Raw genomic sequence first — 25,282 nt, 5'->3', positions numbered from 1 at the left:
ACGTAAACACGGAGGAGGAGAGGATTTACAGGGAATTTGGCACTACGTTTAAGCTCTCGCGATAGTCGAGGAATGACGGGTTATTCTCAGCTCCCCAGAATTCCAAGACGTTGCCGAAGGACGGAAGTAATAAAGCTCTCGCGAGTACTGAGGGCTTTCGGGAACGCGATTAACCGGAGATCCCGCGAGGTTATAAGCAGATCTAACGAGATTTAGTCATGTATATGTAAAGAGGGTGGTTCCCCGGAGAACCTAAGTGGAATACACAGAACGGACAACGCTGGATGGAAGGTGAAAAGCTCCGGTTCGTCGGTTCCCTTCTGGCATGAGTGAGCTCGAGCTGGACCAGCAGGTAAGCCGAAATGTGCCTTCTGGGCTGTGCGTGCTCCCCCTTCCCTGCTTAAGGTAGCCTATGGCGTAATGGAAACTAGACGCCTTAAAGTTTCCTACCCCTGGGTGTCTGTGCCTTGCGGTGAGTGGGCGTCTAGGCTGACGAAAAAAACCCTGTTAAGCTTGTGCAGAGGCGGCAGTATTGCCGAGTTTCACTGTTGCTTGGGACAGGCTCCCCTCAGGTATCTTACCCGGCTGCCCACAGTGGCGGCTTTTGTGTGTGTGCGCGTGTGCTGCGATAACTAATTAGTAGATGGATGGAAGTACGCCAAGGGGTACGAGGGGCCTGGTTGTCATTGGTCGGCCTTGATTAAAGCTTGGCAGTGTCGTTGGTGTGCGGATGAGAGTAGTTGGCGGCCGCGGAATGGGAGAGCGTCGGGAAGGAGTGGGGCCGTCTCGTAGCGGTAATGGCGGCGGCCCCTTTGTTTAGGCTGTTTGGCTGTGCCTCGCTGTGGTCGGGTTACCAGGCTCAGGCCCACCCGATCTGGGTCGGTGGGAGCGGGGCCGCCGAATGACTGACTACAAAATAAACTATGCATCGGTTATTTAGTTTTGTCTTGCGGGCCTTCAGCCTCCTTGTAATACCCGGGTGCTGCCGAAGACGAGGCCGCGTTTCGGTAGTGGAAAGTTCTGTAATGCAGGAGAGCCGAAGAGTCACTAGACGAGGGACAGACGGCCTCTGTGTGCCTCCCTTAACCGGTGACTGGAGATAAGGGAAGCTGGACGCAGGCTGGAAGACTCTTGGGAGGTTAGGCATCTAGTGCTGCCCTACTCCCTCTCCTAAATCAGTAAAGTCGCGGGATGAGTGTTTAGCCATGGGCCGTGTGTATTTGCGGAGTGGTACATTGTGGTGGTCGTGTCCTTCTGTTAATCATTCAACTGTGGGGTTAACGAGACGAGAAATACTTTGACAGTGGATCAGCTGAGTAGATAAGGTTTTTGTTACTGACTTTATTGTGCCTAAGGAGAGAAACCTTGAAATAGTCAAAGCTAAGGATTTCCCTAATTAAGTAGAATACATTTTTCGCCGAAATACTGGGAATGGGGGAAAGGATACGTAGTCTGAGTAGCCAGGAGGGCTCTATTTCATTTTTCTGTTTTCTCCAGAGAAACAGTGAGTCGTTTTGCACTTTGAAGGCACACCTTATGTCTTCCACGTTTAGTAGAAGGAATTTATAGAGCATAACTTTTTACACAAACTGACAAACTCCTACTAAATTGTGAAAGAATCTTAATGACACTAATTGTGCCTAAATTTTAGTTACATGTATAGTTAAGGGATTTGATAGATTTCATCGCTTGCTTTTATGAGGATGTTTTCCTGCTAACGATGCGTTATGTTAAAAGCCTGCAATTTTATGAGATTTGACGTGTTTAAAAGAGCACAAAAGTTGAACATAAATCTAGAGCAAAGCATTCAGACGTGTAAAATTTTCTGTGCAAATGGAATCTGTTTAACTCTCGAAAAACTACACCCCGTGGCTCATTAGAATTAAGTAGTAAACAAATTCGTCCAGGAAAAGTGATCATTCAGATTTAATGCGTTAATGTTGACCCTTGGTGTAATTTGGTAATGTTATCTTGAACTTTTACCCCAGTGTTTATAAACATTATTGTCTTAGTAACATTTGGTGACATTCCTCATTGCTCTTTGTGGGTGGTGGTGGTGGTTGTTGTTGTTTGGTGTATATAACTGTTCTGCTTCTAAATAGAACTTAATTAAGCTTCTTTGGTTAATTACACTGCAACAAAGTGGAATAACCATTTTCTATGGTGTTGAAATCTCACCAGTGTGTTGGCAGGTAGGAATTGAGATTGAACACAGACTTTTACAAGAATGAAATGTCAGTTGTGCCACACTATATATAATCTGAAATGCGAGAAATAACTGCTTTTCAGTTGAATGATCCAGTGTTACTAAAGTGCCACAATGCTTAACTGCCAGTTGGTGATGAGGGGTGGGTTTCTGCTTAGGGAATAACCGAATTGAATAGTTGATCAGTCTTGAGATAAGGTGATTTAAGGAGATTGCAAATTGTGCTAAACGTTTGTCGGGTAGATGTTTTTAGGCTTAAAAGAATACCAAGCAGAAAACGAGTGGCTTTGAGAAATTATTAACAATTTAGTTTGATAATTAAAGATCTTTTAGTAAGGAAAATTTTTGCAGGGAAAATTGCTTTGAATGAAGGTGTTTGAGCTGTCTGTAGTGGGGTTCTGGCGTCCTGCCTTTTGCATTTGTCCTTTGTAGCGTTTATAAGTAATTTTTAGTATCTTTGGTGACAGCAACTACATTTTTCATGGTGAGCAGTTCATAATGGGTATAAGTATTGAATCACTATGTTGTACAGTTGAAATCAGTAGTATGCTGTGTATCAACTATACTTAAAATTTTTAAAAGGCATTCTTAACAGCTGCAGGCAGGGCAGCTAGCCTGTTAAAGGCTATAGGGTTAAAGGGAATGTTAAGTGTTGAATTTTGTATTTTGTTTGTAATGCTACCTATACTTGATTTTTACATTAGTAGTGTAGTAATGCGTGTGTCAGCATGTGAGCTGTTAATATCTTATCTTTCAGTTTGCTGGTCTAGACCTGAAATCCTCTGATAATCAAAGTGAAGGAGGAAGTACAACAAGCAGTAAGTAATTTTTTTTCTCTCTAAAATCTTCATTAGCTTAATGTTCACATGTCATTGTATTTGCTAATTTTAAATTTAAGCTTTTTTCCCTTCTGTTTTCCACATGAATTACATTGACAAGTCTGCACAGTAAGAGACTTGTGGTTCTTTTTGAGTGGTAACTTGGTTTAGAAGAAAATTAATGTAGTAACAATACATTCTTCTTGTTGTTTCCTAGACAAGCATGAAGAAAGTGGGAAACATGTTCTGTCTGTGAAATTACCTGAACTGATACCATATTGTTCAGAAACTGTATTTGTTTATGTGTTAAATTACTGCCATTTATTTCCCATGAAGAATCTGAGACAAATAGAACTAGGCCGTATGGGTTGTTAGGTGGTAGTGAGAATTTAAAATGTCAGTTGTATGGTGGGGACGTGGTACTGTGAATCTAGTAACCGTAATGTTGCTCATGTAATTATACGATGCCAAAATAAAATAAATAGAAAGTCAGCTGTATTAAATTTTTAAAAATCTTTCTAGATCTCTTTGTTAGCTCTTGAAAAATTTTGTTCTTTGGGGAAGCAGAGTTGGCTTGATTTCCTGTTTTGAGGACTTCATAGACATTACTGTTTGGGTAGGGAGAGGAATTGGTGGTGGTTTATCATGGCAGCTGATCTCACCTTGGGCTCAGGCTTGCAGGAAAGCAGTGGATACCCTTTGAAAACTTCTTCAAGTATGTGGTTAGTTCATGTAATGGTATTTGCCATTATGTGAATAATTTAATTCTAACGGTTTGGGATACTTGATTCAGTCTGAAAGTTAGAGATTAAAATTTGAGTTTTAAGGTATAAAACTGACGTTTTTCTTCTACTATGTAGATTAAGTGTTTTCATTCCTTGGTGATAGACCAGGCTGTTCACTTAACAAAAAGTCAAGGTAACACACACTATTCTTACCGTCATTTTCCTTTCCCTGCTCTTTAATTAACTTGGACTTCATTTACCAGAATAGAAACAAAGCCTTATTTTTGGGTAATTGGAGTTGATTTAGTGAATTTTTTCCCCTCAGATCTGTGTTTTTTGTTTGTTTGTTTGGTATCATTAATGTACAATTACATGAAGAAGATTATGTATACTAGACTCACCCAATCACTTAAGTTCCCCCCACATACAACATTACAATCACTGTCCATCAGCATAGTAGGATGGTGTATTTTTTTTAATTTTTTAATTTTTATTTTGTTATCATGTATCTACACTTACATGAAGAGCATTATGTTTACTAGGCTCTCCCCTACCCCAAGTATGCCCCACAAACACCATTACAGTTACTGTCCATCAGCATAGTAAGATGTAGAATCACTACTTGTCTTCTCTGTGTTGCACAGCCTTCCCCTTTCCCCACCCAGCACATTATACATGCTAATCATAATGCCCCATTTCTTCCCCGCCCTTATCCCTCCCTACCCTCCTGTTCTCCCCAATCTCTTTCCCTTTGGTAACTGTTAGTCCATTCCTGGGTTCTGTGGTTCTGCTACTGTTTTGCTCCTTCAGTTTTTCCTTTGTTCTTATACTCCACATACGAGTGAAATCATTTGGTATTTGTCTTTCTCCACCGGGCTAATTTCACTGAGCATAATACCCTCTAGCTCGATCCATGTTGTTGCAAATTTTAGGATTTGTTTTCTTCTTATGGCTGAGTAATACTCCATTGTGTATATGTACCACATCTTATTTATCCATTCATCTACTGATGGACCCTTACGTTGCTTCCATTTCTTGGCTATTGTAAATAGTGCTGCGATAAACATAGGGGTGCATCTTTCTTTTTCAAAGTAGAGTGATGCATTCTTAGGGTAAATTCCTAGGATTGGAACTCCTGGGTCAAATGGTAAGTCTATTTTGAGCGTTTTGAGGAACCTCCATATTGCTTTCCACAATGGTTGAACTAATTTACATTCCCACCAGCAGTATAGGGGGGTTCCCCTTTCTCCACAGCCTCGCCAACATTTGTTGTTTGTTTTTTGGATGGCAGCCATTCTTACTGGTGTGAGGTGATACCTCATTGTGGTTTAAATTTGCATTTCTCTGATAATTAGCGATGTGGAGCATCTTTTCATGAGTCTGCTGGCCATCTGTATTTGTTTTTTGGAGAACTGTCTGTTCAGTTCCTCTGCCCATTTTTTAATTGGATTATTTGTTGTTTGTTTGTTTAGGTGGGTGAGTCCTTTATATAATTTGGATGTCAAGCCTTTATCAGATCTGTCATTTACAAATATATTTTTTCCCATACTGTAGGGTTCCTTTTTGTTCTATTGATGGTGTCTTTTGCTGTACAGTGTTTTCAGCTTAATAATATAGTGCCAATTGTTCATTTTTGCTTTTGTTTTACTTTCCCAGGGAGATATGTTCAAGAAGAGGTCAGTCATGTTTATGTCTAAAAGATTTTTGCCTACGTTTTTTTCTGAGAGTTTTATGGTTTCATGACTTACATTAAGGTCTTTGATCCATTTTGAATTTACTTTTGTGCATGGCGTTAGATAGTGATCCACTTTCATTCTCTTACATGTAGCTGTCCAGTTTTGCCAGCATCATCATTTCCCCATTGTATGCCCGTGGCTCCTTTATTGAATATTAATGACCATATATGCTTGGCTTAATGTCTAGAGTCTCTAATGAGTTCCACTGGTCTTTGACTCTGTTCTTGTGCCAGTACCAAATTGTCTTCATTACTATGGCTTTGTAGTAGAGCTTGAAGTTGGGGAGTGAGATCCCCCCCTACTTTATTCTTCTTTCTCAGGATTGCTTTGGATATTTGGGGTCTTTGGTGTTTCCATATGAATTTTTGAACTACTTGTTTTGGTTCATTGAAGAATGCTGTTGGTAATTTGATGGGGATTGCATCGAATCTGTAGATGGCTTTGGGCAGGATGGCCATTTTGAGAATATTAATTCTTCCTAGCCAGTAGCATGTGATGAGTTTATTAGTGTCCTCTTTAATTTCTCTTAAGAGTGTCTAATAGTTTTTAAGTTATAAGTCTTTCACTTCTTTGGTTAGCTTTATTCCTAGGTATTTTATTCTTTTTGATGCAGTTGTGAATGGAATTGTTTTCCTGATTGCTCTTTCTATTGGTTCATTGTTAGTGTATAGGAAAGCCACAGATTTCTGTGTATTAATTTTTTATCTTTCAACTTTGCTGTATTCCAATATCAGTTCTAGTAGTTTTGGAGTGGAGTCTTTAGAGTTCTTTTAGTACAATATCACGTCTTCTACAAATAATGTCAGTTTGATGTCTTCTTTACCAATTTAGATGCCTTGTATTTCCTTTTTCTGTCTAATTGCCATTGCTAGGACCTCCAGTACTATGTTGAACAACAAGAGATCCCTGTCTTGTTCCTGATCTCACAGGAAAAGTTTCAGCTTCTTCCTGTTTAGTATGACGATGGCTGTGGGTTTATCATATATGGCCTTTATTATGTTGAGGTACTTGCCCTCTATTCCAATTTTGCTGAGAGTTTTTAACATGAATGAATGTTGAATTTTGTCAAATGCTTTTTCAGCATCTATGGAGATGATCATGTGGTTTTTGTTTTTTTTTTTGTTGATGTGGTGGATGATGTGGATGAATTTTCGAATGCTGTACCATCCTTGCATCCCTGGCATGAATCCCACATGGTCATGGTGTGTTACCATTTTGATATACTGTTGAATTCTGTTTGCTAATATTTTATTGAGTATTTTTGCATCTACATTCATCAGGGATATTGGTCTGTAATTTTCTTTTTGGGTGGGGTCTTTGCCTGGTTTTGGTATTAGGGTGATGTTGGCTTCATAGAATGAGTTTGGAAATATTCCCTAGTCTTCTATTTTTTGGAACACTTTAAGGAAAATGGGTATTATGTCTTCTCTGTGTGTCTGATAAAATTCCGAGGTAAATCCATCCAGCCCCGGGGTTTTGTTCTTGGGTAGTTTTTGATTACTGTTTCAATTTCTTTGCTTGTAATTGGTTTGTTTAACTTTTGTGTTTCTTCCTTGGTCAGTCTTGGGAGGTTGTATTTTTCTAGGAAGTTGTCCATTTCTTCTAGGTTTTCCAGCAAAGGCATATAGGTTTTCATAGTAGTGTTTAATAATTCTTTGTATTTCTGAGGGGTCTGTCATGATTATTCCATTGTCATTTCTGATGCTCTTGATTTGTGTTGATTCTCTTTTTCTCTTAATTAGTTTGGCTAGAGGCTTATCTATTTTGTTTATTTTCTCAAAGAGCCAACTCTTGGTTTCGTTGATTTTTGCTATTGTTTTATTCTTCTCAATTTTGTTTACTTCTTCTCTGATCTTTATTATGTCCCTCCTTCTGCTGACTTTACGCCTCATTTGTTCTTCTTTTTCCAGTTTCGATAATTGTGATGTTAGACTATTCATTTGGGATTATTCTTCCTTCTTCATGTGTGCCGTGATAGCTATATACTTTCCTCTTAAGACTGCTTTCGCTGCATCCCACAGAAGTAGGGGCTTTGTGTTGTTGTTGTCATTTATTTCCATATATTTCTGTATCTCCATTTTAATCTGGTCGTTGATCCCTTGACTATTTAGAAGTGTGTTGTTAAGCCTCCATGTGTTTATGAGCCTTTTTGCCTTCTTAGTATGATTTCTGGTTTTATACCTTGTGGTCTGAAAAATTGGTTGGTAGATTTTCAATCTTTTTGGATTTACTGAGGCTCTTTTTGTGAGCCAGTATGTATGTGGTCTATTCTGGAGAATGTTCCATGTGCACTTGAGAAGAATGTATATCCTGTTGCTGTTGGGTGTAGAGTTCTATAGATGTCTATTAGGTCCATCTGTTCTAGTGTGTTGTTCAGTGCCTCTCTGTCCTTACTTAATTTCTGTGTGGTGGATCTGTCTTTTGGAGTGAATGATGTGTTGAAGTCTCCTAAAATGAATACATTGCATTCTATTTCCTCCTTTAGTTCTGTTAGTATTTGTTTCACATATCATGGTGCTCCTGTGTTGGGTGCATATATTTTTATAAAGGTTACATCCTCTTGTTGAACTGAGTCCTTTATCATTATGTAATGTCCTTCTTTATCTCTTGTTACTTTCTTTGTTTTGATTTTGAAGTCTATTCTGTCTGATACTACTACTGCAACACCTGCTTTTTTCTCCCTATGGTTTGCATGAAATATCTTTTTCAGATGGTATGTTTTTTGAGGATATACTCTTAGGTTTTTACAGTGATGGTCATACTTGCTATATGTTAGAATTCATGCAAGTTAAGTAAGAGATAGCCCTTTATAGTGTTTGTTAAGTAACTATTAGTAACTGAACTGAATTTGATATGAGGAATATTTCTTAATCTATGTTCCCAATTTTCCAGACTTGTCTCCCACCCTTCAATTTTAGGGTAAAAATTATATTAATTAAGCAGTAATTTATTTTTTGGTATTTATTACCTACTGCGAAACAACTTTTAAGGGAGGCTTTAAAGCTTGCTTTTGTAAAAAGCTGTGTGTTGGATGCTATAATGGGCTTTTAATTTTTGTTTTTCGCTTAGAAGGGCGTTATATACCTCCTCACTTAAGGAACAGAGAAGCATCTAAAGGTACGTGATTAAAAGCAACTTTGTATCCAACATTTTGTATGCTTAGAGATGACTTATTTAGCCTAGGGAAAATGAGGTAACTGGGAAGTCTGTACACGTTTTCTCTTGTTCAAGAACAAGCACTTCCTAACTTTGAAAAGGTTCATCTAATTTTAAGTAACTGAGAGTTACTTCTTTTGACCCACTTTCACTAGTATAATTTTACTGTTAACAGTTCCCACTAGTCTGGGGCTGTATCTATAAACATTGACAACATGATTGATTTCACTTTGAAAATGTGTGTGTCTGTATTAAATATGTAGATTAAAACTGCACATGTATTAAGCCACCTGATAACAGGTTTATTGTAGAATAGTTAATTGCAGGAGTACAAGCTTGTGCACTCTTAGTAAGTTGGATAGATTCTCTGATCATAGCTTTTTGCCTGAACTGCTTCATTTGAAAGGTTTTGCCTAAAATGTTATGGAAATCCTGAATATATTTTACTGTTGATTTCTTAATGTAGAGTGGCGATAGCTTATTAAATATATTGTTAGAACCACTTGGGTGACTGAAATTTTAGAAAGAAGGGAAAGGTCAGGAAAAATACTTAAAGCTGAAAGGAAAGAATAAAGACTGGTAAATAAGTAAGGGTTGGAGGGTATTTCAGTAAGGGAGACGATAACCTATAGCTTGAGGTCTGTAGTTTTCCTGAATTAAACTTTTAAGTGTGTGTAGGTCTACCAGAAGGTAATTTAGCTAATGTTAGGGGTTTTTTTCAAAGTAACTGCAGAGTTATGAAATGTGTTAATGAGTTCTCCTCAGTGTATCTTGCTGGCATAGCATCCAGAGCATATTAAGTGTTTTTAAAGGGAGTTGTCAGTACCTTCAGAAGTTTTTGGGACAGATCTTAAAAATTCAACAGTCAGCCTGCTAATGGCTGTGGCTCATCCATCTGGCAAATGGTGGAGCTATAAATTTAATAAAGTGTCTGATTCTGGTTTTTATCAGCTTGTGGAGTGAGTTTACTTTGAACTTTTCAATGTCTGTAGATGTGCCTTAGAGACTTGTCCAATTAGGAAATTAGGCAAGGGAGATAGTGGAGTTTTCTTTTTTCCTTGATATACCTGTGTTGTCACCAAGCTTGATCCAACATTGTTGTACTCTACTATTTGACAATAGTTTATGTAAGTGTACCTATGCAAATAACGTTTACACCAACTGTTTGTTTGGTTTTTTAATACTGAAATGGGGAGGTGCTTACCAATACCTCATGTAAGGTAAATTCAAAAACAGGGAGATTTTCATGAGAACAGAGTGAGGAACCTTTCTGGAAGTTCAGAGGCTGTTAAAAGTTTTGACAAATGTGGTACATGTTTCATAATTTAGAGTTCTTCCTGAAAAATCTACCCGCTGTAAATGTTTTGTGGTTTATTCCTTAAGTTGAGGATCATTTCAAAAAATCCAGTGGTAGTTTTTGAATACAGGTAGCTTTATTTTATATGTGGATACCTTTGAAGACATTTTAAAAGTGCACTGAAGTCAAATAGAAATATTAAAACTCTTTTCACGCTGTTTACATTCTCTTAATTTATTTCTTGTAAGAGTAAGCTAGAACATTGCGTATGTATTGAAGATGTTCAACTGACTTCTCATATTTATATCACTGCTGATAAAGTTCCTACCAAGTTGCCTTCTCCAAGTCTTCTAATTGACTAAGTTGTGTTTTCACAATGCCACTTATTTACTATATAGATCCCATAAGAAGTAGATAAAGCATAATTCAGTTCCTAGAATTTAGTGCTTCAGCCATTATAAAATTTGAAACTTTTTGTCCTAGTATATCTGACATGTTTCTCAGTAATCATGTAGTGTATCTATTCATTTTGTTTTCCCTAGGCTACTAACAATACCTCAGATTAATTAACCTTTAGTTAAATTGGGAATTCCAGAAGGTGTATTGTCTGGCAATAATACTTATTTTAAATTTACCTCGTTTTGTATAATGCTTTGTGAGATATTTAGGGGTGGGCATAACTAAAATGCTTCGGTAGAGTTGCCCTAGCTACTTACTTATTTCTGAAGGTAAAGATTTGGGAGAGGCACTTGAAATTTCTCTGAGAGAGCAGGCCCAGCTTTTAAGTAGTATTAACTATGGTCTTTTCAAAATAATCTTATTGGAATAAGCCTAGGTTTTTGGAGTATAGCAAACCATGATACTTGAATGGAATATAAATTGTGTGTCTTATGGTCAATGTAAAAGTAATATACTTTAGTTACATGTAAACCTAATTTTTAAGGGTGTGTTCATTTAGTGCATTGTTGTTAAGACCATGAGGTTACTTTGTTTACTGCAGTAATTTCTAGCAGAAAAGAGGATTTAAGGCAGTGAAGGACTATTTGCTGGTGAAAACCTACTACCTAAATCTTTCAGTTCTCTTTTCCCATGTTTTACATAAGTAAATCCATTGACCCTTGGTGTCCTACAAGCTTGAAAGTTTAAAAGAAGACTGAAAAACCTCCTTATTTGGAAAGATCAGAATTATGTCATATTTTTTTTTCTTTTTTTGTTTGTTTGTTTGGGAGGATTAGATGATAAAGACCGATCAGGGTGGAGTTGTAAAGATAAGGATGCCTACTGCAGTTTTGGGTCTCGAGATACAAGAGAAAAGCCCAGTTACTTCAGTGATCATGGAAGTAGATCAAGGGGAAGGTAAATTACTATATTATTTTGTTGATCTTTCGTCATCATTAATGGACCATTGTTCTATTGCAAATTTTAAGCAAATGTTGGTGTAGTATTGTTAGCTCAAAGATCTTTATTGATTTAATATGTTCATTTACATGCAGTAGAAATATGCGATTTGATAGTGTTATTTGTATTTATTTAATCGTATGATTTTTTTGTGTTGGTTTAAACATTTTTTTATGATTGCACAATTTTGATAAACTGATCTCACGAATTTAGTATCTATTTGCTCCTGTATTATTTTTTACAAACAAGACTAAGATTCTTTCTTTTCTTTCTTCTCTTACATTTGTGGGTTAATCTGTTTCAAAATTCAGATGTAAAGTTTATACTAGTTAAATGTATTGTAGAACTTAATTTTTAGCATCTGAGACTTGTTCTAAGCTGCACAATTGTTAAAAAAAGGAAAGAACAATGCTGGTTTTCTAAAATTGGAAATGTATCCACTATGTATAACCATTGGTTAAGTAGAGGACCTTATTTCACAAATTGAGATGTTAATATTGAGTTTTGGCATCTGAAATGTCCTTGTGACAAAAATGTTTAACTAATATATATTTCTAGAAAGATGATAACATGGTTTTGGCTAAATGACATATTTTGGCAAATTGTTCTGGTTAGGTTTGATGATCGTGGACAAAGTGGCTCTGATGGTGTTGGCAGTCATGTCAGCACTGGCTTTAGCAAATTTGAATGCAGTGGACAAAGTTGTTGGGGTGACAGATCAGATGAAGATGATTGGTCAAAACCACTTCCACCAAGTGAACGCTTGGAGCAGTGAGTTTATGAAAGGTGTTGATTGTTATGACAACTTACTAGCTAGTATAATTCTGCATTATAATAATTTGGTTTCAGGGAACTGTTTTCTGGAAGAAACACTGGGATTAACTTTGAGAAGTATGATGATATACCAGTAGAGGCAACTGGAAATAACTGTCCTCCACATATTGAAAGTGTAAGTGACTTTGTTTTACTTTTTTAACAATTCTTTATTAAAGTTACTACTGAAAACTTCATTGGATTATGAAAAAGGAGAAACTGGTATTTTTTAATGTTACCATTATCAGTAATGCTGAAAGAAAAATGTGTCTGAGGAAGAACCAACAGTGTTTGAACATTAGTCCACTTTCTTAAAAAATACCATGATGATTTTACTTAAAATGAAAGCAGATGTAATCTTGTCATGAGTAGGTAGGCATTTAGTTGGCTTCTTCCATTCTTGTATTATAAAACAAATTACAATGGGTAGTGTATTTCTCATTTTGTGTATATTTGATCTGGTTAAATTTCTTTACAGTTCAGTGATGTTGAGATGGGAGAAATTATCATGGGGAACATTGAGCTTACTTGTTACACTCGTCCAACTCCAGTGCAAAAGCATGCCATTCCCATTATTAAAGAAAAGAGAGACTTGATGGCTTGTGCCCAAACAGGTAAGCCCACTTGATGCAGTTTAGAAGTCAGTATCTTACCTAGACTAGCGCTAAAAGTAGCACATTGTGTAGGGACACCTGAGTACTGTGTTTATTAGCTTGGTTTTCAGCTAGGTAAAGGTTAGTTGGTGACGTCTCTTTTAACCTGTGTCTTTGGATCCGTTGGATGGAATCAGTGTGTCTCCTCAGGGTATCTTGGGGAGGTCTGTAACAAATTGTCAGTTTGATACTGCTGCAACAGAACAAGGGAAGATCCTGTGATCCATAACAATTAGGTTGGGGAGAGGAAGAGAGTATTTTGGGAATTGGGGAATGGAGGAGGGCGGGAATAGTAATTTATTCTTAATTTAGGATGGGTTATAGATGGCAGAACAGTATTAAAACTTCTGCTTGGATGTATTACAAATTTTGAGTCATTTGAATTTAAAGTTGATATAACTTCTCTCAATCACTGTTATATATGTCTTACACTAGGTGTATAGTAAGTTTTACAACAGTTAATGCACATGTCACAAACTAACTGCTTCAGGCGTCCACTTGGTGGAGAGGTTTTAGCCAACCACCTTTATCTGATTTGTCACACTGATTGTGTCCACTGTGTTCAGATTTGGCTAACCCAATCATTACCATGCTTGCCCATCTTTTGTACCTAATTGTGGCCTTTAAGTTAACGCCACTGCCTGCTTTCTCAATGAGTCTTCCTGAAACAACCGCAGTTTTCCAACGGCAGAGACATGCTGGCCCCGAGAACCCTCTTTTGGACTCTTTGGAATGGCTGACTCTTGCTTCACATTCCAACAGTGTATATACCAAAACAGTATGGAAGTGGAAGTGGATGCAGGAGAAAGCAAAATGGTTGTTTCTGTGTAAATTAAAATGCAGAGACTTGAATAGTGCATTGTGTAAAATGTTCACAGAAGTTCCTCAGCTGGCACTTTTTGCTTTGCTGTGTAAACATACTATGTTTTCCAGAAAATCAGGCGTAGAGTAAAATTTTCTTACCCAAGAGGGTGTTTGGAATACTTCATAAAATTATTTTCTTCCAGGCTCTGGAAAAACAGCAGCATTTCTCTTACCCATCTTAAGTCAGATTTATGGAGATGGTCCAGGCAAGGCTTTGAGGGCTGTGAAGGTAAAGAAATCATTGTAAGAAGTTTTTTCATTGGAAGACTTACCAAAATATTTGTTGGGACCCTTCTTTCTAAGTGATGTGTACTTTATTTTCATTTTTTAAATGTTGTTTTCAGTCTGATTATCCTACAGAAAGCCAGTTTTGCATGTAATTTTTACATTACAGAGGGAATTTTGATGTCAAGAATTTTTTAAAGAATAAACAAACTTTGGGTCTTTAAGTTTAATTCATGAAATTTCCTTTTTAGGAAATTGGAAGGTATGGACGCCGTAAACAATACTCAGTTTCCTTAGTTTTAGCTCCTACAAGAGAACTGGCTGTACAGATCTATGAGGAAGCCAGAAAAGTAAATATGCATTTTACTTATTGTTGCTGTTTTTAATTAGTGATACATTTCTGACTACCCAATGAATCCTTTGCTTACAGTTTTCATACCGGTCTAGAGTTCACCCTTGTGTGGTTTATGGTGGTGCTGATATTGGTCAGCAGATTCGAGATTTAGAACGTGGGTGTCACTTGTTAGTTGCCACTCCAGGGCGTCTACTGGATATGATGGAAAGAGGAAAAATTGGATTAGACTTCTGCAAGTAAGTTAATTTCTGTATCTGAGATGTAGCTTGTTTTGGTATCATTAATCTACAGTTACATGAGGAATTTTATATTGACTATCCTCCCCCCATCACCAAGCCTCCCCCCGCAAACCTCATTACAGTCAGTGTCCATCAGCATATGAAGATGCTGTAGAATCACTACTTCTGTCTCTGTTGCAAAGCTCTCCTCGTGTCACCACCCCGCATATTATGCATGCAAATCATAATGCCCCTTTCTTTTTTAACCCCCTTATCCCTCCCTTCCCACCCATCCTCCCCAGTCCCTTTCCTTTTAGTAACTGTCAGCCCATTCTTGGGTTCTCTGGGTCTGCTGCTGTTTTGTTTCTTCAGTTTCTTCTTAGCTCTTCTACTCCACATACTTGTGAGATGATTTGGTACTAGTCTTTCTCCTCCTGGCTTATTTCTCTGAGCATAATAAACTTTAGCTCCATCCATGTTGAAAATGGCAGGATTTTTTTCTTTTTGAAGCTGGATAATTCTCCATTGTGTATAGGTAGCACTATTTTTTTTTATCCATTCATCTCGTGATGGACACTTAGGTTGCTTCCATTTCTTGGCAATTGTGACTACTGCTGCGATAAACATAGGGGTGTGTATGTCTTTTTCAAACTGGGCTGCTGCATTCTTAGGGTAAATTCCTAGGAGTGGAATTCCGGGGTCAAATGGTATTTCTATTTTGCGTTTCTTAAGGAACCTCCATACTGCTTTCCACATGGTTGAACCTAATTTACATTCCCACCAGCAGTGTAGGAGGGTTCCCCTTTCTCCACAACCTCGCCAACATTTGTCATTTGTTTTTTTGGTGCTGGTGATCCATACCACCATGTTATGATATCTCATTGTGGTTTTCATTTGCATTTCTCTCATGACTAGTGATGTGTAGCATCTTTTCATATTTCTGTTGTCCATCTGAGTTTCTTTGGAGAACTCTCTAGTTCAGCTCCTCTGACCATTTTTGGATTACATTATTTGCTTTTTGTTTGTTGGGGTGCATGAGCTCTTATATATTTTGGATGTCAACCCTTTAATTGGATCTGTCATTTATGAATATATTCTCCCATACTGTAGGATGCCTTTTTGTTCTACTGGTGGTGTCCTTTGCTGTACAGAAGTTTTCAGCCTGGTATAGTCTCGCTTGTTCATCTTTGCTTTTGTTTCCCTTGCCTGGGGAGGTATGTGCATGAAGACGTCGCTTGTGTTTATGTCCAGTAGATTTTTGCATATGTTTTTTTCTGAGAGTTTTATGGTATCATGACTTTCATTCAGGTCTTTGATCCATTTCAAATTTATTGTTGTAAATTGTGTTAGATGATGATGCAGTTTCATTCTCTTTTATCTATCTGCCCAGTTTTGCAAATGACAGCTCTTGAAGAGGCTTTCATTTCCACATTGTATATCCATGGCTCCTTTATCGTATACTAGTTGAATATATATGTTTGGGTTAATATCTGGACTCTATCCTGTCCCACTTGTCTGTGGGTCTGTTGTGGTGACAGTATCAAATTTTATTGATTACTGTGGCTTTGAAGTAGAGCTTGAAGTTGGGAAGCAAAATGCCCCCTCTTTATTCGTCCTTTTCAGGACTGCTTTGGCTGTTTGGGGTCTTTGGCAGTTCCATGTGAATTTTAGAGTTTTTCCAGTTAGTTGAAGAATGCTGTAGTATTTTGATATGGAGTGCATTAAATTTGAAGATTGTTTTACTGAGGTCGGCCTTTTTGACAATATTCATTCTTCCTAGGCAAGAGCATGGGATGAGTTTCCATTTGTTAGTGACCTCAGTTTCTCTTAAGAGTCTTGTAGTTTTCAGGATATAGGTCTTTCACTTCCTTGGTTAGGTTTTATTCCTAGGTATTTCAATCTTTTTGATGTAATTGTGAATAGCATTTTTTTTCCAATTTCTCTGTCTCCTAGTTCATTGTAAGTGTATAGGAAAGCAGCAGATTTTCTGTGTATTAATTTTGTATCCTGCAACTTTTCTGAATTCAGATATTGATTCTAGTAGTTTTGGGGTGGAATGTTTAAGTTTTTTATGTACAATATCATGTCATCTGCAAACAGGAAGATTTGATCTGGATTCCTTGTATTTCTTTGTTTTGTCTGATTGTCATGGCTAAGTCTTCCATTACTATGTCGAATAACAATGGGGAGAGTGGGCATCCCTGTCTTGTTCCCAATCTTAGTAGAAAAGCTTTCAGCTTCTCACTGTTAAGTATGATGTTGGCTGTGGGTTTGTCATATACGGCCTTTAATTATGTTGAGAAACTTGCCCTCTCTATCCATATTGTTGAGAGTTTTTATCGAGAATGGATGTTGGATTTTGTCGAACACTTTCTCAGTGTCTGTGGAGATGCTTATCTGGCTTTTGTCTTTCTGTTTGTTGATGTGGTAGATGATGTTGATGGATTTTCGAATGTTGTACCATCCTCTGTCCCTAGGATGAATCCCACTTGGTCATGGTTTATGATCCTCTTGATGTATTTTTGAATTCCGTTTGCTAATATTCTATTGAGTATTTCTGCATCTGTGTTCATCAGGGATATTGGTCTGTAGTTTTCTTTTTCTGTGGGGTCTTTGCCTGGTTTTGGTATTAGAGTGAAGCTGGCTTCGTAGAATGAGTTTGTAAGTTTGCCCACCTCTTGTATTTTTTGGAAAACTGAAATGAAAATTGATATTCTGTCTTTTCTGTATGTCTGGTAAAATTCTGTGGTAAATCCACCTGGCCCGGGGGTTTTGCTCTTGAGTAGTTTTTTGATTACTGATTCAACTTCGTTGCTAGTAATTGGTGTCTTTGGATTTTCTCTTTCTTTCTTGTTCAGTCTTGGAAGGTTGTACTTTTCTAGGATGTTGTCCATTTCTTTGAGGTTTTCCAGCTTGTTAGCATATAGATTCTCATAGTATTCTCTAATAATTCTTTGTATTTTGGTGGGGTCCATCGTGATTTTTCCTTTCCTACTTTTAATTCTGATGATGTGTGTAGATTCTTCTCTTTCTCTTACTAAGTCTGCCTAGGGGCTTATTTTGTTTACTTTCTGAAAGATCCACCTCTTCATTTCATTGATTTTTTTCTGTTGTTTTATTCTTCTCAATTTTATTTATTTCTACTCTGATTTTTATTATGTCCTTCATTCTCTGACTTTGGACTCATTTGTTCTTCTTCCAGTTTCAATAATAGTGACTTTAGACTATTCATTTGGGATTTTTCTTCCGACTTTAAATAGGCCTTTATTGCTATACACTTTCCTCTTAGAACTGCCTTCACCGTGTCCCACAAAAGTTGGGGCTTTGTGGTGGCGTTGTCATTTGTCTCCAAATATTGCCTGATCTCTTTTAATTTGGTCATTATCCATTGATTATTTAGGAGCACGTTGTTAAGCCTCCATGTGTTTGTGAGCCTTTTTGCTTTCTTTGTACAATTTATTTCTAGTTTTACACCTTTGCGGTCTGAGAAGGTGGCTGGTAAAATCTCTATATTCTTTAATTTACTGAGGCTCTTTTTGTGGCCTCATACATGGTCTGCCCTGGAAAATGTTCCATATGCGCTTGAGAAGAATGTGTGTGGGTGTAGAGTTCTGTAGAGGTCTGTTAGGTCCACCTGTTCTAGTGTGTTGTTTAGTGCCTCTGTGTCCTTAGTTTCTGTGTGGTGGTGATCTGTCCTTTGGAGTAAGTGGTCTGTTGAAGTCTCCTAAAATGAATGCATTGCATTCTCTTTCCTCCTTTAGTTCTGTTAGTATTTGTTTCCCATATGCTGGTGCACCTGTGTTGGGTGCATGTATATGTACAATGGTTATATCTTCTTGCTGGACTGACCCCTTTATCATTACATAATGTCCTTTATTGCTTGTTACTTTCTTTGTTTTGAAGTCTATTTTGTCTGATACTAGTACTGCAACACCTGCTTTTTCCTCCCAGTTGTTTGCGTGAAATGTCTTTTTCCATCTTTTGAATTTTAGTCTGTGTATGTCTTTGGGTTTGAGGTGTGTGTCTTAAGCAGAATATAGATGGGTCTTGCTTTCTTATCCATTCTGTTACTGTGTGTCTTTTGATTGGTTTATTCCATCCATTTACATTTAGGGTGAATATTGAAAGATACGTCTTTATTGCCATTGCAGACGTTAGATTTGTGTTTACCAAATGTTCAAGGGTAGCGTCTTTACTACCTGTCTAACAAACTGCCTTAATAAGCTGTTACATTCACAGTCTGATCATGATTTCTCTCCCTTCTTATTCCTCCTCCTCCATGCTTTATATGTTACATGTTTTATTCTGTACTCCTTGGGTTTCCTTTACCGCTTTTGTACATAGTTGATTTCATTTTTTGTGTTTAGTTAGTGTTTGGTTGGTCTGCTTTCTTTGCTGTGATTTTATTTTCTCTAGTGACATCTATTTAGCCTTAGGAGTGCTCCCATGTAGAGCAGTCCCTCTAAAATACCCTGTAGAGGTGGTTTGTGGGAGGCAAATTCCCTCAACTTTTGCTTTTCTGGGAATTGTTTAATGCATCCTTCATATTTGAATGATAATTGTGCTTGACACAGTATTCATTGTTCTAGGCTCTTCTGTTTGATTGCATTAAATATATCATGTTATTGTCTTCTGGCCTGTAAGTTTCCTGTTGAGAAGTCTGACGATAGCCTGATGGTTTTCCTTTGTAGGTGAACTTTTCTCTCTGGCTGCCTTTAAAACTCTGGCCTTGTCCTTGGTCAGTGCCGTTTTAATCTTGTGTCTTGGTGTCGTCCTCCCTGGGTCCCTTGTGGTCTTCTATGTTCTGAGAGACTATTTCGTCCCCCAGTTTTGGGATATTTTCAGCAATTATTTCTTCAAAGACACCTTCTGTCCCTTTTTCTCTCTTCTTCTTCTTTTGCTACCCCTTTAATGTGGGTATTGTCCCATCTGGCTTGGTCACACAGTTCTCTGAATGGTTTTTCATTCCTGGAGATCCTTGTATCTGCCTCAGAATCTCTGTGTTTCTGTTGTCTGCTCTCTGTTCCATTAACAGCCTCTGGCACCTCAGCCAGTCTGCTCTCAAGTCCTTCCAGAGATTGTTTTATTTCTGTACTCTCCCTCCTAACTCGATCCTTTAGCTCTTGCATATTTCTCTGCAGGTCCATCAGCATGGTTATGACGTTAATATTGAATTGTTTTTCAGGGAGTTTGGTTAAATCTATCTCCCCAGGCCCTCTCTTGGGGTGGTCTGGGTAATTCTGGACTGCACCAAATTCCTCCGCCTTTTCACATTGGTAGAGGTAGCTGTAGGCAGGTAGCGCTTGTGTCACCAAGTACTTTTCTGCTTGTTGGTCACCTTGCCCTTCTCCGCTGCCTGTGCTGGTCACCCACACACCAGGAGAAGCTTCTGGTTTTATTTCCTGAACTGCCACAGGCAGTGCAGCCATCGGGGCATCCCCGGGCCCTGTGGGGAGAGGTAGGCACGCAGGGTGTGTTCTCCTGCAATAACAGCTACCCTTCACACCCTGTTCCGGCTTCCTCTGTCTGTGCTGGGCTGCCGCGTGCCGTGGAGCCTCTGAGTCTGACCCAGGTGGCTGTGAAGGAGGCCCTGGGCAGCTGCTGTGGGCGCAGCTACTCTCAGGCTGCTCTCCTGCTGCAGCGGGACCACTCAGGAAGGGTAATTGACAGGAGGCTGTTTAATCACCATGAGGGGTTTCAGGAATGCACTGCCGCTCAGGGTGTTAGTGTTACGGTGCCTGAAGTTCCCCAGGATTCCCAGCTGCTGGGCTGAGTGTGCCTGGCTGCTGTGAGGCCCCTGTCTCTTTAAGTCTTTCAAAAAGCACTCGCTTTTCTTCTGTCCCTAAGGCACTAGCTGTTGCGACCTGCTCACATGTTTTACCGTTGCATTTCCCTTATATCCAGCACACCATGCACTGTGTGTCTGTGATCCTGGTGCGGATGACTAGGGCTTGGTATTTAGCAGACCTGGGCTCCCTCTCCCTCCCCACTCCAACTCCTCTCCTCCCACTGGTGGGCTGGGTTTGGTAGAGTGCTCAGCTCCTGCCAGGCCTTGGCTTGTATCTTACCTCCTTCGTGAGGTGATCAGTTCTCGCAGCTGTCGATGTAGCCTTACTGTTTTTTGTACTGTTATCTTCTGGCCTCTCTTTTAGGAATAGTTGTACTTGTTGTATTTTCAAAAATATATATGGTTTTAGGAGGAGATTTCCGCTGCCCTTCTCTCGCAACCATCTTGGCCCCTCCTCCGAGATGAAGCTTCTTTAATATTAGTGGTCGTTTTGTAGTTATTTATTAGTATTGTTTAATCTTTATTTCAACTTTATACATAGTCTTTGAAAAATATCAGTTAGCCTGTATTTGTACACAGGCAAGTAATTGTCTCCTTGGCTTGTGTGAACTAAGTGTGTTTCTTGAGGTACTTTGTGTAGTAAGAATGTTGGATAAATGTATCAAGCTTAATTAAAGACACAACTATATTCAACTAAGTTTCTCATCAGATCCTAAATGGGGTGTTTTTTTGTTACAGATACTTAGTGTTGGATGAAGCTGATAGGATGCTGGATATGGGATTTGAACCTCAGATACGTCGTATAGTTGAACAAGGCAGTATGCCACGGAAGGGTATTCGCCACACCATGATGTTCAGTGCTACCTTTCCTAAGGGAATACAGGTGTTTTTTTAGAAAAAATACAACTTCCTTTTTTAGAACATATTTGTTAATAAGTACTTGAGTATCTTCAGATAGTTAAAAAGTTAGAGTAATAATATTTCAGGGTTTTATTTTTCCCTTTTTTCAGTGGCTTGCTCATGATTTCTTGGATGAATATATCTTCCTGACGGAAGGCAGAGTTGGCTCTACCTCTGAAAACATCACGCAGAAAGTAGTTTGGGTGGAAGAGTCAGACAAACGGTCATTTTTGCTTGACCTCTTAAATGCAGCAGGTAAGGTGAATTATAAATAGTGTCAGCTAGTTGTAAGAAAAATCAGTTTGGGTCTCTTTAGCCTCAAGCTTATCTTTCACTTACCTTCTTAAGTGATAAGTTTTTATTAGCTCCAAGTGCTTGTTTACCTAGTGCAGAATTCAACCCAGTTAATATTTAGAAAAGGTAATTACGCCTGTTGCTCTTAGTAAACAAAATTTTCCATGTAATTTTTCAGGGAAGGATTCACTGACGTTAGTGTTTGTGCAGACCAAAAAGGGTGCCGATTCTCTCGAGGATTTCTTATCCTGTGAAGGATATGCTTGTACCAGTATTCATGGAGATCGATCACAGAGGGATAGGGAGGAGGCCCTTCACCAGTTCTGTTCAGGAAAAAGCCCAATTCTGGTGGCTACGGCCGTGAGTACGTTTTTGTTTTTGGGTTGCGCATGTTTGACTATTGTTTCTTTTAACAAAAGTTATTTTTCAGGTGGCAGCAAGAGGATTAGACATTTCAAATGTGAAGCATGTAATCAATTTTGATTTGCCAAGTGATATTGAAGAATATGTACATCGGATTGGTCGTACAGGACATGTAGGAAACCTTGGTAAAGTGTTTTAGTTTGACACAGAATCTGAAATACTAGAACCTTTATTTTTAAGGGAAGGTGGACATGACATCCATCAGGTGTCAGATAACAGTTACTTGTATTCCAGTTTAACTTGAATTGTAACGTCACATTTTTGAGTTATAGCTATTCTGCATATAAGTAAAAACACTGAGCAACTTCACAGAAATCCAGGCATTATATACATTTTTGGACTGTTGTAGGCCTTGCCACCTCATTCTTTAATGAAAGAAATAGAAATATCACAAAGGATTTGTTGGATCTACTTGTTGAAGCTAAACAAGAAGTGAAATCTTGGTTGGGAAACATGGCTCATGAACACCACTATAAGGGTAGCAGTCATGCACATTCTGAGAGGTACGGATTGTTTCCAGCCTTCTTATTTTCTCTATGGGGGTTAAGTAAAATACTGTGCACAATTTGCCTACTTGGATAAGGGTTGGCCTTGGCAAGGCTGATGTGGAGTCAAAAATGTTGATGTTAACTGCTCATGTCTTCAGGAACACTCTTTGAGGAATTGACCCCATTGGAAATTGGTTTGAAAACTCAGAAATAGTGGGTCTAGGGACAGGAATTGTTATTTTTATTGAATTTCTTGTTCATTAAAAGACTTTTTCCTTGTAATTGTAGATTCAGTGGAGGATTTGGTGCCAGAGACTATCGACAAAGCAGTGGTTCCACCAGTTCTGTCTTTAGTAGTAGTCATGCAAGCAGCAGCCACAGTGGTGGAGGTGGTGACAGCAGCAGCAGAGGATTTGGTGGAGGTAACATAATTTTTTCCATTTCATATTTTTGGCAAAGACTTCTTTTTTTCAAAGAATAAATTAGTGGAGAAATTTATTTTCTAAAGAACACAAAATCCAATTCTGTAGCTATCTTTTACAATGTTTATATTTCAAGTACTTGAGAAAAAAAGTTACTTAAAAGTGCTGGCTTAATTTATTTTTAACATCTCTTGACAGGCGGTTATGGAGGCTTCTCTACCTGTTGATGGACAAGTAGGAAATTACAGCTTCCAGGTTGTCAGCTGGTGGAGCAATTGAATCTGCTTTGCAACAAAGTCGTCCTTTTAAACAACCTCATCTGGAAACCACATGTAACTAACCAGACCATATTGTGTAGCTTTAAGAACTGCAGTCCAATTACCAACTGTGATTGCCCTGAAAGCTCAAAGACCCAAGAAGAAAACAGTAGTCAACAGTATATTAATAAGTTGATTTAAAGATTTAATTGATGTAGCTTGGATTAACCCCCCTCCTGCTTATTCCCAGCCCAAACTGCATTTACAATTTTGTGACTAAGGATCGTTTGTTAATTGTGACTTAAACTTAGAACAACTTACCGTTTTGATGTCCTTTGGCTCACTAATGCCCAAAATGTCAGTCATTCAAATAAAGATACTGAGGTTGGGCTAAAATCAAACCTTGGCACACAGGTCTAATGCCTCTTAGCAGGAATCATCAATTTGATATAAATGTAAAGGAAAAAACTTGGGCAGTAGCTTGTGTTGAGACATTTTCATAAAGGAAGACTGGGAAGAACATCTTAAAGCTGAATTAGTTCAAAATGTGGCAGATTGTACTGTGATTTGCTCACTCTATCCTGGTTTGGCATTTAGAACTTCTGAGCCATTCCAGCTGTGTTGAGGTGGCAAGTACAAATGTATCCATATATATTTCAAAGCATTCTTCAAACTTTTTGCAAGTAGTACAACTCCTAAAATTTACGGTAAAGTTAGGCAAATGTGGGCATACTGTTAGGAAAAGTTAAGAGGTTTGATAGGTGCTTGAAGGGGATTTCATTCTTAATAAGATGTTTTTGATGCTGGCCATGTGTGAAATTTAAATAGATGACTGACCCATGGCAATTTATAAGTCCTCTTAATGGGTTAGAATTTAGTCTTTAATGCATGCTAGTGTTGATGTTTCTTGGTCAAGAGGATATAAGCAGGATTTTACATCAGGCTTTAATACAGACTCACAGTCTGTTAAAACTGCAGTGAAATATTAAAATGGCTTACATTTGTAGACTTTGTAGATTAGAGTAATAAACAAATCCTTGAGATCAAAGAGGATGAAAATACGTACTCCACTGCACAAGGTGTCATTTCTGTATACTGCAGTTGAATTCTGTCTTAGTTTCATAGGATTCCATTGTATTTATAGCCTCTTTCCTAACTTGGCCAAAGATAATATCCCATCCCTAAAAATACCTCTGCCACTTTGAATTCTCTGCTAATTTTGTGTCTGGAATGCAGTAATCTTTACCAGTTAATCTTCATGATGGCATAATGCAAAAACATCATAAAGTGCAAGAGATTTCATATTGTGACTTGTAAAACATAAGTAGTATAGTCATTTCTTAATTGTGCTATTACACTTAGTGTAGAGGTTTAGACTGTTGTACATTTTCCCCATAACTTTCTACAAAGTTCTTGCTGGAAAGTCAGAGAATTTTATATATGCGTCGTGTGTGTGTTCTAAAATTCCAATCTTATTTTGTCTCTTGGAGATGGTTGAAGGCAGCTTGTTAACTATAGATTCTAAAATGTTACTTGTAACCACAGAGTGGTCGTTGAAATCTATTTGCACACAATAGATTTTAGATACATTTTGTTGCTAGTTTGTGTAATATTCATTGAACATTTTGACACATAATTTATTTTTGTAAGCCTAAATGTGTTCGTAGAAAGTTTAGAGAAACTTGACCAAAGGACACTATGAAAAAACACTGGCACTTAAATATTGAACGTCACTGTATGTGAAAATGTGTTTCAGGGTAGTGTGAGCTTTTGATGTTAAGTTTTATTAAGCTTGACTCAGATTAATCATTGACAGTGTAGCTAGCCAATAATTTCCTGACAATATTTGAGGAAAAATGGGCAACTTGAAATTAAAATATGCCAAGGTTTTGATATACTTAAAATATTCATGAAACATTTGTGAACGCTGGTGTGAAGTAAGTATCCACATTATCAAGAGGTTCTGTTAGTTTTGTTAAGGTATATGTTTGGTTTGGTTTTTAGTAACTAGCATATTTGCAATCCTCAACCATGGTTATCTTTGGTAGTCCCATAATGAGTGAATTTTTCAATGTTCTGTCCACCAGGAATATTTTCACTTTTAACAAATGTGAAACTTTTAGCAAACTAAAAACGAATGTTGTTAGTAAAACATTTACACTTTCTAAATGGAGACATTGAACTTCACGGCACTGTAAGATTATTAGTGCTAATTGTATTTGTTTTAGGGGCTACCACTGCACGTG

At 38.0% G+C, this 25,282-nt stretch overlaps 1 protein-coding gene across 1 annotated transcript; it reads left to right on the top strand.

Moving 5' to 3' along the window:
- The first annotated feature begins 225 nt into the window (after nt 1-225).
- Nucleotides 226-25,282, top strand: LOC140847561 (ATP-dependent RNA helicase DDX3X-like). Its single transcript, XM_073228268.1, is given in 18 exon segments — nt 226-352; nt 2,964-3,024; nt 8,555-8,602; nt 11,174-11,294; nt 11,952-12,107; nt 12,186-12,285; nt 12,628-12,763; nt 13,810-13,895; nt 14,143-14,241; nt 14,322-14,482; nt 20,991-21,135; nt 21,263-21,407; nt 21,625-21,806; nt 21,877-21,994; nt 22,219-22,372; nt 22,646-22,779; nt 22,978-23,003; nt 23,005-25,282. Coding segments are annotated over 18 exon segments (1,953 nt in total). The 5' UTR covers nt 226-325; the 3' UTR covers nt 23,059-25,282.

This window comes from Manis javanica, chromosome Y (assembly GCF_040802235.1).
Source record: "Manis javanica isolate MJ-LG chromosome Y, MJ_LKY, whole genome shotgun sequence".
NCBI lineage: Eukaryota > Metazoa > Chordata > Mammalia > Pholidota > Manidae > Manis > Manis javanica.
This window is presented reverse-complemented; position numbering and strand designations above follow the sequence as displayed.